This window comes from Carcharhinus amblyrhynchos, chromosome 10 (genome assembly GCF_965287045.1).
Source record: "Carcharhinus amblyrhynchos chromosome 10, sCarAmb.v2.hapA, whole genome shotgun sequence".
In the NCBI taxonomy this organism is placed as follows: domain Eukaryota; kingdom Metazoa; phylum Chordata; class Chondrichthyes; order Carcharhiniformes; family Carcharhinidae; genus Carcharhinus; species Carcharhinus amblyrhynchos.
The window spans coordinates 43,521,520-43,536,362 of NC_137333.1; the positions used below are offsets into that span (position 1 = coordinate 43,521,520).

The 14,843-nt window shown below is 40.3% G+C and overlaps 1 protein-coding gene across 6 annotated transcripts in view; it reads left to right on the forward strand.

Annotated features, from left to right (window-relative positions):
• The first annotated feature begins 2,767 nt into the window (after positions 1-2,767).
• Positions 2,768-14,843, forward strand: part of LOC145348896 (phospholipid scramblase 1-like) — a 125,728-nt gene continuing 113,652 nt past the window's right edge. Inside the window, exon 1 of one of the 6 annotated variants that reach the window (XM_080196946.1) lies at positions 2,768-2,864. Coding sequence is in view for 2 of the 6 variants with exons in the window: in XM_080196945.1 (XP_080053071.1) it covers positions 2,802-2,864 (63 nt within the window). In the remaining 4 variants the exon portion in view is untranslated. Of the gene's footprint in view, positions 2,865-2,979; positions 2,998-14,843 lie in introns of those variants that run through there. The other 5 variants (XM_080196945.1, XM_080196944.1, XM_080196947.1 and 2 more) reach the window with 5 other exon arrangements.

Below are 14,843 nucleotides of genomic sequence, written 5' to 3' on the forward strand. Positions count from 1 at the left end.
GTGTTTCACAGCTTTTTAAAAATTATGCTCTGTGCTTTCTTTTAAACAATTAATGTGATTTTTATTGATTAATTCTAAATGTATTTTTATTTATTTCTCAATGATTGAGTATAATTATTAGCCAATATTAAGGGATCTTAATTTTTGTTTTCAAGAGGAAAGCAGAAAAAGATACATTTTGTTGAATATAAATCCAAGGGAGACAACACAGAAAAATACAGCACAGTATGAGACCTTTGGCCGTTGTTGTTGTGCCGAGCTATGTCCAAACCCAAGATCAAGCTATCCCGCTCCCTATCATTCTGATGTGCTCCACGTGCCTATCCAATAACCATTTGAAAGTACCTAAAGTGTCCGACTCCATTATCACAGCAGGCAGTGCATTCCACACCCCAACCATTCTCTGAATAAAGAATCTACCTCAGACATCCCTCCTATATTTCCCACTGTGAACTTAAGTTATGCCCCCAGTAACAGTTACATCCACCCTCGGAAATAGTCTCTGCATGTCCACTCTATCTATCCCCCTCATCAACAAATTATACTATATGAGAAAAGAATGCTTCTTACTTGACACACGAATTGTGGTCAGCATTGCCATGGAAATTGCACTAGTTAATGGTGTCAGACTGTTAACTGCCAAGCATTGTTTGAAATTTAAACCAGGCAGCTCGACTCTTACTGATCAAGGCATCGCCCTGAGAAATGAACCAGTAAAAGCTGTTACTTATTCTTTTAGCTGAAACTTGCACAATGTGTGTATGTGTTCTTTTTGTTCTGCAAAGAACAGGGCTCTGTGTATTAATATATAAAGCTCGTAGTACATGCAAATGCACCACACAAACAATCTTAAATAGTATCAGTGTAATTCTCAGCATACTGAAGATTATTTAGCAAATATTGTCCAAAAGTGGAATCATATCTAATGTTGGACACTGTGCTTGTAATTTTTGCAAACTTCTGATCAGAACTTTCCACACACCTGACGATGGAATAGCGTTTCTGAAAGCTATCAAATTTACTATCAAATAAACTGGTTGGACTTTAACCTGGTGTTGTGAGACTTCTTAATGAAGTTCTAGGACAGTTCTGAATTGGGAACAGTGGAGTGAACATATTCAGCTCTATTGTTGCTGCTGAGCTCAGCATTGGGAACTCAGTAGCAGCAGATAAACAAGTCATTTTATTATAAGGAATAAATTGTCCCTAAATCAGTTTCCCTCAATCTGGTGCTGGGGCCTCAGCTATTTACAATTTATATAGATGATCTGGAGGAGGGAACCGAGTGTATGGTGTCGAAATTTGCTGATGACACCAAGATTGGTGGAACGGCAAATTGCGCAGAGGGTGTGGAGAGTCTGCAGAAGGATCTAGATAGGCTGGGCGAATGGGCCAGGAACTGGCAAGTGGAATTTAATGTTGGCAAGTGCGAGGTGGTCCACTTTGGTAGGATTAATGGTAGGAAGGACTATTACTTATGTGGCGAAAAACTGCAGCAGGCGACGGTGCAGAGGGACCTCAGGGTCCTTGTGCATAAGTCGCAAAAACCCAGTCTGCAGGTGCAGCAGGTGGTCAGGAAGGCGAATGGGATGATAGGATAGAGGTGGAGAGACTCTTCCCGCTCAGAAAGGACAGTAGGACTAGGGAGCACAGCCTCAAGATAAAGGGGGGGGGGGGGGGGGGGCGGTTTAGAACAGAGTTGAGGAGGAACTTCTTCACTCAAAGGGTGGTGAATCTCTGGAATTCTCTGCCCGTTGAAGTGGTGGAGGCTGCCTCGCTAAATATTTTTAAGACGCGGGTTGATGGGTTTTTGATAAGCGAGGGGATTAAGGGTTATGGGGAGAGGGCGGGAATGTGGAACTGAGCCACGACAGATCAGCCATGATCTTATTGAATGGCGGGGCAGGCTAGATGGCCTACTCCTGCTCCTATTTCTTATGTTCTTATGGATGGCCATAAAACATTAGACAGGGGTCGTGGGTAGAGAGGTGGACTGGTGGTGTTGAGATGGTGGCACGGGCTCGTTGGGCCGAAGGGCCTATTTCCCGGGCTGATTTTTGTTCTTTGTATAACAAAATCTACTCAAAATATATAAATGCGAAGTACTGTAATAGGTAATAAGTCAAAAGGTCACTTTGATAATAGCTCAAAATGCATTTATGGCACAAATTACTAGTTATGCACAACAAAGCAAAATCATCTCTTTTGTTTTGGTCATAAACTAAGAACACAACCTCCAATAACTTATCCTTGGAATTAAGATTAAAGCAAAATCCTTTCAATTTCCCAGTAAATTCTGAAGCGTATCTTGTGTGATTGGCTACTTTCCCCAACATTGGTACTTGTTAATTGGATGGCAGGTCTGTCAATCATTTAAACAGAAGGCGCTCAAAATCTCCCCCTCTTTATTGTTCCGTTTTGTTTTACTATTGCGAGAGTTCTGCCCCGGATTTTACACTACAGCAGTGAATACATAAATCTAATAGCTACAAAGTGAGCGTCCAGAGCTGGCACATTTCCTGGTTGATCATCTTTTCAATGGCCACACCGATAGACACACGGCACACGATTTGAGATTTAAAATGCTTTTCATTGTGTTCATTACCAACATATTTATCTTCTAACAATGTGGCCCCATTGGCAGTGTACATGATAGATATAGCAGTGAAAATACAGATCATATGTTAATATTTAAGCTTTGAAAGATAGGCACATTAAAGTCTCCTCCTTGTTGTCAGAAGCCAAAGATAGCTGCAGCTGACGTCAGGGAGTTAGAAGCTGTTGTTTTTGCCGGTCAGTGGATGCGTGCGTCTTTCCAGTATCTGCCGAGGGGTAAATACAGACAGTGCTGCATGTCCTTCCCTGTGAGTTTTTAAATTTGCTCTTATGCGGAAGTCTATCCTGGTCTGGCTGCTGTTGGCTTTGTTCAGCTTGTTTGTGACCAAGCCCCTGCATAGTGGATACTTGCTTTTATAACATGTAGCTGCTGCTGCAATGGTGTGGATTTCTTCCAGTGGTTCTCTCCTTGGTGTTTTTGCTGAGCTGAAGTGTTCTTGCGTTGCTGTTCGTGTTTTTTTTGTATAGGCGACGCTTTTCATATTAACCTGCATGAAGCAGCCCTTAACACGGCCTTTTTTAAAACAAGGAATGAAGGCTTGTGGTTTAAACAATGTCAAGTTGGATCTTAAAATCATACATGAAAAGTAGTATTTAAAAGTAACGTAGTTTGTTTATTTATGACATTTAATAGGTCTTGTGGAAAACGTTTTATGGTGATTGTAGCGTTTCTTCATGTCAGTTTTCCTGACTGTAGGTTCACATAGTTGCTGTAGTATTTTTTCACGTCCGGTAGTTTGCCAGCCGGTGCAGGTTCACATTTCCTGGAATTTTGTTTCAGGGTCAGAAATTGAGGGTCATACTGGTATCATAGTTTATATTAATTGGCTTTCTGACTGATTAAGTAAGAAGTGTATTTCATTTTAACAATCCAGTGACTGACAGCTCTGGCCTCTGTTTGACTGTATAATCACACAAATGGAAACTAACTACAGGAGCAGTAGAAATGAAATAGTGCGTACAGTGCATTTAACAATGTGTATAAAACTAAAAAAGAATTATGATGCAAACTGCAGTTGTCTATTTCTATCTTCAGCTTTTAAATTGGCATTCTTTGAGAATGCATACTGTCTGATTTTTGTCAACCTGCATTAGATCTTTGTTTTGGGGTGAGAATTTGCTGACAAAACAACATTGAGTTGCTGATGATGATGCCACTAGTTTATAATTGGTACTTAATAAGATTTCTCTCTGTCGTCTTCCAGAAAGGAATTTTCACAGGAGATGTAACAATGAGTGCACTTGATTGAATTTTAATGGCCTATTCCTGCTCCTATTTCTTATGTTCTTAAAGTTCAACAGATTTTTCTTGAATGCATCTTTCGGGGGTGGGAGGTGGGGGTTGGCTATGGAGGTTAAGGTTTTGGCGGATTGTTCCAGTCCTTAATTGTCCTTGGGGAGAGGGGAGGGACTGCAAAGGAAGTCCATTAGGGCGGAGGTAGACATACTGGAGGCCCTGCTGTCTCCCTTTGTGCTGGACCTCGCCTCATCTCCAGGACATTAATGCCTGTGTTAAATTGTAAGTCCACTTCTGGGGTGTATATAGGTGTAACTTTTAGTTATGAAACCTTTGATGCTGGTCTGCTCAGAAATATTTAATTGTTCATCCAAGGTTTTGTAGAGGCATGTCAACCTCTGGGCCTTTGGTTCCTGAGACTTCCAGCACTGAGCGATGTGACCAGCTGGGAGACACTAGTATCTTATGAGAACAAGCAGCCCAGCATTGAACTTTCCCAGGGAAGATAATGTCCCAAGCAACTATGTTGTAATGGAGGTTTAGACTAAGTAGTACTACGGTATTTCCTTTACCATGGTTGAAGAGTGATGGAAATTCAGTTTCACAGACCCAGGCTTTCTGGATGCACTGGAGGCTGCTTGTTGACTTGTAAGTTCCATTTATTTTGGATCTGGATTCTTGAGTAATGGTGTTCTTTAATATCTTCACAGGGAAGGTCATGCATTGTACAGTTGGGTAGTGATGCAGATCAGCATTGCTGATTCATAATTGTGTTGCATTCCTCCATTAATATTGGCCTAATTGATGAGATTATTTAGATCCTCATGAAAGCTAACCTCATCTGTGCTTCAGTAATGGCTCTGTAGAGTAGGCCATCATTTGCGGAGTCCAGTCTGGCTTGATATTCCACCCCGGATGCTATTTTATAAAGAGGTGGTACATGTAGGACTGTACCTTTTGGGGTGCAACACTTAAGACAGGTTTTCAGTTTGAGGCTTCCCCATTCATTGTGACAGTTTGTCATCTAGTAAGAAATGTTCTTATCCGTTGTTTAATATTTCCCTGGATTCCATAATGATCTAGTTTCTTCAATAACTTTGCATTGAATGCTTTGGGAAAATCAAAAATGGCTAGATTTATCATTATGTGACAAAATGAAAGGTCAGATTGTGGATAGTAAGGATGAGTATGATACTGTTGATCTGGCTTTACAAAAGGCATACTGCTCATTGATAAAGATATTCTGCCATTCAAGATGTCTTTTAATACAACAATCTATGGTGAGGAAATCAGAATTCCTATAGTGCAGAAGGAGGCCATTTGGCCCATCGAGCCTGCACTCAACAATCCCACCCAAACCCTATCCCCATAACCCCGCGTATTTACCCTGTTAATCCCCCCTTGACACTAGTGGGCAATTTACCATGGCCAATCAACCTAACTTGCGTATCTTTGGACTGAGGGAGGAAACCCATGCATACAGTCACCCAAGGTCAGAATTGAACCCACGTCCCAGTGCGCTGTGAGGTAGTGGTGCTACTACTCTGCCATCCCAAGTGAGCTGAGAACTGCCACAAGCTGTTGGACAATTTGCCTCATTCTGCTGTTAGTTTAGCAAAAATGAGGGCTCATAATCAACATCCCTGTGAGATTCAAGCAATTGTTGAGGTACATTGACAAAATGTATTAAATTAATAAAGTTCCTTTTAAATGGGATTTGTGTTCTTGCAACCACTCTGGTGCAGAAAGAAAGCAAATATTTTGGAAAAGCAAAACTTTTTGTGTGTGTCTCTCTCTCTCGTAATCCAGTCTTTCTTTCCTACTTATAATTTTCCTTTCTGTATTTAATTTTACTCTGATTTACTCTGTCCTCCCTCTTTTTTTCTTCAGCTTTATATAATATTGATCTGGAGATAAACTGTTTAAAACCAGAAAAGGCTGGAAAGACTCAGCAGGTCTGGGAGCACCTGTGGAATGAGAAACAGAGTCTGTAGAGTCATATGGACTGAACGTTAAGTCTGAGTGGGGTTTTCTGGTTTTCCTGCAGCATATTTTCTGGCAGCAGAGATAGCTTGCCATTTACTGATGGCAGGACCTTCCTGTCCTGCTGATCTCGATGGCATTTTGCTTTACTCACCTGTCCTGCTGTGGGGGTGAATCTTCAGTAGGACCGGAAGATCCCACTGATGGGAAGAGCTATAAAATCCCACCCTGTGTTTCTTTCTTCACAGATGCTGCCAGACATGCTGGGTTTTTCAAGCATTCTCATTTTACTTCCAGTGTCTGCAATATTTTGCCTTTGTTTTAGATAAACTGTTTAGTCTGATTCACCAGCCATTCTCTGCTCACACTTCAACATTTGCAGCACAAAAGCTGCAGGGTGAAGAGGAAAATCTTAACGGGAGACTGCTGTGTGATCCGTCAAATATTGAGCCAATGTTTCTGCTCATTTACTGCCTTGTTATATAGTGCTTTTAACAATGAAAAACTTTCCAAGGCACTTCATAAAGGAATAAGTGTACAGGTAATCCTTGACTTCATGATGTTTGAGTATAATGAATGGGACTTATGGTATTTATAAATTTAGACCTGGTTATGGCTTTACTACACTGGTTTTAGATCTTGCACCATAACGGTGAACGCTTGGTCTTTACCGACTGTTATGTTCCTTTACATTTCGCCTTCAACAACCTCAGGAAGGACCATTTGCTTCTCAGATATAGAAAATCTTATAAACTTTAACGTGACAGAAGCCCCAGTTTAAAATTGACTCAGCAGAAAGTCAGATGCCTGTTGTACAAAATGTTTCAGTTTACTTAACGCTCATTGTTATCTGGTTTTCTCTTCAAAACTGCAAAACATTAAATAAGGGGTGATTCTGTACCTCTGTTCACAACGTCATAATCACAAGTTAATGGAAAAGGTAATATTGCATATCAGTGAAATTAGGGTTCAGGAATCAGTACCTTTATTATAATATTGTTCCAATGGGGAAAATCAATTCCAACTTACAACATATTGACTTAAGACATGATTTTCCGGATCCAATTGTCATAAGCCCAAGGACTGCCTGTACAAAAAATATATGTTTTCATAGAGAGAGCTTGGAGGAGGAGAACCTCAATCAGTTGCAATAAGGGAGGAGCTAAGGTATTTAGTTCCATACAAAGATTGAAAAGAGGAAGGCCAGGAAGGGAAATTTTAAATGGGAAAACAGAAAGTAATGTAAATTGAAAAGAACAGGAGTGATGGGATTTGTTGCAGCAGAGTGATGAATGAATTAGGTGGCTATGAGAGTATTGGAATAGCACTATGTAAATAGCTGAATATGGTATTGACTAAAGCATGGACAACTGTTTCAATGGCAGATGGGCTGGGTTAGGGAAACCTGGGTAAGGGAGGTAGGCAAAGCTGCAGAGATGCAAATTGATGGTCTTACAAAAATTGTAAGAAATTTCAAAATTTCTATATATAGCATGTGTGTGTGGTGTGTGTGTTTTGCAAGGTGGCTACAAACATCAGTCTGGGTGAAATGACATAAATAACAAGGGCAAAGCTCACATTGTTTAGTAATGATATTATCTCAACCCCTCATTTGTGCTGCTGCCTTGTAATACAGTTCTGAGACCACGTTAAATATAATTACAAAAAAATCAAGTCACCCAGAATTAACGTAGTTGCTAAATTAAGCGCATCATGTGATTAAGTTTTTTCCCTACTGTGCCCAGCATGTTACAATTATTGAAAACAGTGCAAACCATAATTACTGGATGCTTGTAATTAATTAACTGTTGCTTATAATCAAAAAAAATCAGTGATTATATAGTACCTTTTTAAACTGCACATTCTTGTACAAATGTTACTCCAGATTGGTAAGGACCAGTAGTTTGATTTATAATTCAATCTACTCTCTAATACATGTGCTTGGTCATCAAGATGTATACAAAAGTGAATGTCACTAAAAGATACTTCCTCTAGAACTTTTATGAAACTACTTCAGACTGGGAAAATGTAAATGTTGAAGAAGCTTGAAATCTGTATAGGTCAGGTTTGGATACAATATGATGGTAGACTGTAATCCTCTTACAGCAGATGTATAAGAAAGTTTATTAGTTGCAAGTAAGCCTTACATTAACGATGCAATGAAGTTCTCGTGAAATTCCCCTAGTTGCCACTGTCCAGCACCTGTTCTGGTCAATACACCTAACTAGCATGTCTTTCAGAATGTGGGAGGAAATTTGAACATCTGGAGGAAACCCATGGAGACACGGGGAGAATGTGCAAAATCCACAAAGACAAGCTGGGAATTGAACCCGAGTCCTGGTGCTGTGAGGCAGCAGTGCTAACCACTGTGCCACCGTGTTGCTCATATATATGTATATATAAGTGGGATATATGGTGCGCATATTCTCTTTGATCAGGTAAAGAACAGCATCTAAAAGCCTTTTAAAATTGAAAAACAGTAAGGGGGATCTCTGAAAAAGAACAATATTCAAATTTTTTTTAAATTGAAAAACAATTAGCAGAACTACTATGGAAATTAGAGTCTGCTACTTTGCTTTATCCATCATATATTTCTTTAGTCCGTTATGATATATTTACTAAGATTTAGGGAAAAAATGTGAGGCAGGATTGTAAAATAAAGTCTCTTCCCTCACTACCTAATCCTGATCCAGAAAATGTTGGTAAGTAAGCTAGAACTTTTATTTTTGACAAGTTAGATCCAACTTGCCACTTTCAATAATCTTGTAGGGATGTTCTCTTTATAAGAACCAATTTCTAAAAAACTCAAGATCTTTCCTTTCGTTATTTTGACTCTGCTGCTCTGAGACATAATCTGCTGATTCAAAAATGATCTAAATACTTCTGTGAACTACTTTTCCCCTCCAGAATCCCAACAATATCTTTGAAAGGCCAGAAAATCTTTGGTGACATGTCTTTAATTTGATGTCCATTGGAGGCTGGGATATACAGTGTTGTATTAAATACAATTATTTGTATATTTAAAGCTTTCTGTATACAATTTTGCATTTGTTCTGAATGGAATAATGTGTTGGCATTGCTATTTCAGAGCTTCAATCTACATGGTGGGAAACAAAGATTAGTTTTGTATTGAACCACTTTGGGCTGGGCAAAGGACAGTTTTGTTTAAGAAAGACTGAAGCTATTGAATGATAGCCTGGCAATGATGCCAATGAATATTGAGCCCTGTTTCTGTGGAAGCCTAAAACATATTGAGAGAAGAGCAGTTAGGAGACAACAAGCTTCCAGAAAAGAACAAAATGAAAGGCCCTGGTTCCCCGGGGGATTAGGCAAAGTTATTGAATTTATTTTTAAAGATATTTTGGTAATTACTTGAGTCTTTGTGTTTATAATTTATTTGGTATAGTAGAGTTAGTTGCTCCAATAACAGTGTTTTTATAAGAACTAACGTACAATCATGTTGTTCAGCGTGTAACAGTAAATTTCCCAAGAGCCTTGAACTTGATGTTTGAGATTTTTCTATGACTACTACGATCTCTCTGAAGATGAGCCAACATGAGAATATAAACAGGGGCAGGAGTAGATCATAGTGCCCTTCAAAACTGCTCCACTTTACAATAAGATTATGGCTGATCTTCTTCAACTATATTTTCCTATCTGTTTCTCTTCCCCCGTTCCCCACCCCATATTCCTTGGTTCCCTGAGAGACCATAAGTCTGTCTATCTCAGCCTTAAACATACTTAACAATGAAGCACCCAACCTTCTGGAATAGAGAATCCCACTCATCTCTGTCCTAAATGATCAACTCCTTACCCTTAAACCGTGTCTCTGTCTTCTACATTCCCCAGCGAGGGAAAACAATATCTTTGTGTCTACCATGCTAAGTCCCTTCAGAATCTTGTATATTAAATGAGATCAGCTACACTCCAGGGAATATAGGTCCAACTTACTCTTATAGGATAACTTACTCATCCAAAATATTTATCTAATGAACTTTTGATGTATGAGGCAAGTATATCATTCATTAGATATGGAGATCAAAGCTACATACAGTATGCCAGATATGGTTTTACCAAAGCCCTAAACAATTGTAACAAGATTTACATACTCTTGTACTCAAGTACCCTTGCCATTTCATATCCTATTTAGATCATCACAGAATCCTACAGTGCAGAAGGGGGCCATTCGGCCCATCATCACTGCGCCTACCACAATCCCACCCAGGTCCTATGCCCATAACCCCATGCATTTAGCCTAGCTAGCCTTCCTGGCACTAAGAGACAATTTAGCATGGCCAATCCACCTAACCCAGACATCTTTGGACTGTGGGAGGAAACCGGAGCACCCAGACGAAATCCACACAGACAGAGGGAGAATGTGCAAATTTCACACGGACAGTGACCCAAGCTGTGAAGCGAACCCGAGTCTCTGGCGCTCTGAGGTAGCAGTGCTAAGCACTGTGTCATTGTGCCGCTCATTTGCAAGTTGAATCTGTACACTAACTTTATGCTCCATTACACTCTTGTATGAACATCAACATTTAGAAGCTTTTTGCCTTTTTCCAAAAGAAAAATTTGCTTTTTCGTTCTTGCTACCCAAAGGAACAACTTCTTGTTCAATAACATTGTCTGTCAACTTGTTGCTACTCAACTAGTTATTATATTTTTGCATCCTCTTAGAACTGGGTATCAGTAGTTGGGAATTTTCCTGGCTCTGTGATCTCATCTCAGTTTTGGCGGCCTACCCAATCTATTTTCATGTTGGTGGGGGAGGAGGGGGGACATGGGCTGGAGACAGTTGCACACCTCTGGAAGCAGATGCAAGGTGACAACAAAGATAGGCAAATGGTGAGGCCAACAGTAAGAGGGCCACCCTCCATTTATTGGGACATCAGCCCAGTTGTATTTATGATTGCTAAGCCCTCTAGCCTTCACACCCCCTCCCCCTCCCACACATACAATCTACATGCTCCTACATACGTTTCTTGACACCTTTGCATCCTCCATGTTCCCTCGCCTAGTGTCCACCAGGTACAAAACTTCTAAAACATAAATGTGCTGGCAAGTCTTGAAATGCTGAAAGCAATCTGCCATTAAATATTCCCTTTGGAGGAAAAGTCCTCTTCTTACCTTCTCGTAAAGCTGCCAATCAATCACAGCCCATAAAAGCCCCATTGAAGAAATGTTTAATCCTGTCCAAATAAATACACTGGCATTGAAAAAACACTCTAAAGAAAATCGGTAATATAACTGAATTATACAAAGCTAACAATCCCCTTTGCAACTGTGTAAACAACCCCCACAGGGCTGTTTGTAAAGTGCAAATCATTTTTGGAACTTAGGCAATCACAATGAGGTCATTTGACATAACTGATGTTTGGCTATCTGTTCAGCCTGCTTTTGTTGACACGGTTGCCAGACTAGGGCCCCCCCAGTGTTTAAATGTCCTCTCCTGAGCCATGAATCATATCTCCTACAAAGGCTGGCCCAACTTCCATCAAAGTTCTGGGGGGGTCTGAATTGCCCACACCTATAATGGAGTGCTGTGTTTCGGCTCACTACCTTGCCCTTATCCATTACCAGAAGACATTGCCAGAGATGAGGTTGAGGATCACAGAATGGCATCCCACCTACCATTTTTAAAGCCCTTCGGGTTCCATTCTGACATGAGCAGAGGTGTGTAAATCTAAAGGTTTATTATTAGTGTCACAAGAAGGCATACATTAACACTGCAGTGAAGTTATTGTGAAAATCCCCTAGTCCCCACATTCCGGCGCCTGTTTGGATACACTGAGGGAGAATTTATCATGGCTAATACACTAACCAGCAAATCTTTCAGAAACTTGGAGGAAACCATGCAGACACAGGGAGAATGTGCAACTCCACACAAATAGTGACCCAAGCCGGGAATTGAATTTGGGTCCCTGGCGCTGTAAGAAATCTGGACCTTTGTGTTCACCTTGCAGCTTACCTCCCCAACTATCTTTTGTATTTTCAGAAAACTTGACTTTGCCTATGTTATTAATATAGATTGTAAGTATCTGAGGCCTTGCTGGACTTCTTTAATTATAATCTGGTGACTTGAAAATGCCCTATTTATCCTTGCTTTCTACTAACTGTTCAATCTTCCAGCCATACATTGTGCTCTTAATCTTGTGTGTGGCATCTCATCAAAATTGTGAAATCAAGTATACTGTAATTACTGGTCTCTCTTTATCGACTTGAATAGTTGCATCCTTAAAAAATTCAAATTTGTCAAATGTGACTTCCCATTTATAAAACCGCGCTGACTCTGTGACGACACTATGATTTTCTAAGTGCATCATTAAGTTTTGCTTAAGTTAACTGCTGGCTAACTTATGTATTATTCCCTGTTCTCTTGCATCTTTCTTGAACAGAGATTTTGTATATGCTCACTTCTAAGCTGCTGGTCTGTTCTAGAATCTAGGAAATCAAGGAAATACCTGAGTTGAACTCAGATATGAATTGCTGTGGTACTTTATTTCACAATGAGAACATGTAGAAAGAATATTATGGCCAGAGTACAATTTGTACAACTTATCTTCATTGAATAATAGAAATTTAGGGAGCACATCATGCTGACTGGCGCGATAGGATTGTCTTGACTTATGTTGGCTTCCAACTATCTTCCTTTTATTCCCAACCTCTTTTGTTTCAATGTTTTGTTTTGAATAAACTTGACTTCCCTTATCCCATTGCTACAGCACCTTCCCTTGCAATTGCAGAACCTGCCCCTTGACCACCTTCCTACTCACCATTCAAGACCTCGAGCATTCCTTTCAGGTAAAGCAACATCTCACTTGCATCTCCTTCAATTTGAGGTACTGAATTCATTGCTCCAATATGGTTTTTTTCTAAATTGGGGTGATTAAATGTAGACTGGGTGATGGCTTTGTGGAGCAGTCCGCTGAGCTTACAAACATGACCACAAGCTTCCTGTAGCTTGTCATTTCAACTCTAAGTTGTTCTCATGCTCGCATGCCTGTCCCTGGCTTATTGCAACCCAACTCAAACTGGAGCAGCAGCATCTCATCATATAGTTCCTGTCGTGTAGAAGGAGACCATTCAACCCATCAAATCTGCACTGACCACAATCCCACCCTGGCCCTATTCCAGTAACTCCATATATTTACCCTGCTAACCACCCTTACACTAGGGACAATTTAGCATGGTCTTGGTCAATCAACCTAACTCGCACATCTTTGGACTGTGGGAGGAAACTGGAGCACTCAGAGGGAACCCATGCAGACACTGAGAGAATGTGCAAACTGCACACAGACAGGGACCAGGGTCCCTGACACTGAGGCAGCAATGCTAAACACTGTGCCACTCTTACGACAAGGTACATTACAGCCTTCTGGATTCAACATTGAATTTGACAAGGGTTCTCCTAGAGTTTACATTTCCTCTCCTGAATGGTGAATCACATCTTTTACAAAAGCTGGCCCAACGTCCATCAATGTTCTGGAGGATGTGAGATGCTCATGCCTACAACGAAGCTGGCAAGGCTGGGAGTGTTGTGTCACTACTTTGCCCTTATTTATTACTGCAAAAAATTCCTGGAAATGAGGTTGAGAATCTCAATGGTGTTCCACCCACCATTTTTAAAGCCTTTTGTCCTCCGTTCTGACATGAAATGTAGAGTGGATTTCCTGGTTGTGCTTGCCTCAAAACCAAAAAAATCACACCTAATGTCAGTAGCCCCAATATAGAAGAAACAGACATTGCATAGCTCATGTCCCGCCTGCTACAATTCCTGTGGCGGGTGGGATGGGAAAATTCCACCCATAAACCCTGGGGGAACCCTAATTTTATTCAATGTTGAGTCCAGAAGGCTGTAACATGCCTCATTGTAGGATGAGATTCTGCTCCTCCAATTTGCATTGGGTTGCACTGGAGCATTGCAACAGGCCGAGGACGGACATTTGAGCATGAGAGCAACTTAAAATGTGACCTTTCTTCTCCATTTCACCTTTTTTAAAGTCCCAAACATTTTCTTTGTTCCTAAGTAAAAACCCTTCCTCCGTCTCTCCACCAGGCCATCCGTCTCTTTGTTCTTTTTTGCTATATATCTTTGTGGCAATCTCTCCCAGCTCCCACTGATCGCTCTTCTACAGTGTATAATCCAACACGTTTTCCCCTCTTAGTTCTGAAGAAGCGTCATTTAGAAGTGTTACTCTATTTTCTCTCACCATGGATGTTGCTTGATCATCTTAAGGTTTTACAGCTTTCTCTATTTTTGTTCCTTTAGATGCTTCAGAAACATGTCTAGCTCTAACAATTTAGGTCTTTTTGAGTTTTTTGACATTTTGCTGTCCTATCCACGAAGAAACAGAGGATTTTCCAACAAATAGCACAGTGGATTTCATGAATGCTTTGACACTTTAAAAATTGCTATCATCTATATTCTGGGGAAACAAATTATGATTAGTTTGTTACCCCAGAGACTCTGTCACCACCTGACTGAGTCTAGCTCTGATGTGCAAGGTCAAAGTGCTTTGTAAACATTCAAAAATCTCAAGCTGTAGCATTGCTGAAAGTACCACTGTTGTTTGTGCCTCTCAATTGTTGCAAATGTTCTAGCTGGTTGTCATTGTGTACTCTGGATATTGTACTTCCAAAAGCCTGAATTGTAAAGCACAAAACTGATGATGCATATCTCCCTCACACATTATCAACAGGAGCTGAATTCTTCTAAATACCCGTAGGTCCCAATGAAATTTCTAATTCTGGAACTAAACCAAGCTTTTGCCCCCACAGATAGAAAGGTAAACCGAGCAGCTTGTTGATGTTTTAAGATTGAATTACTAATTTGACTGGATAAAACTTGATTTGTTTCCCCCAGAATTATATATGTTTCCATGTATTTGTCATGGCCAGTTGAATGTGGCTGAATGCAGTTTAACAATTATTTGAGCATTTCATTCATTTTATGGTAGTGCCTGATTCAAACCTGGGGTGTTGAATTTGAAAAACCTGGGGTTCT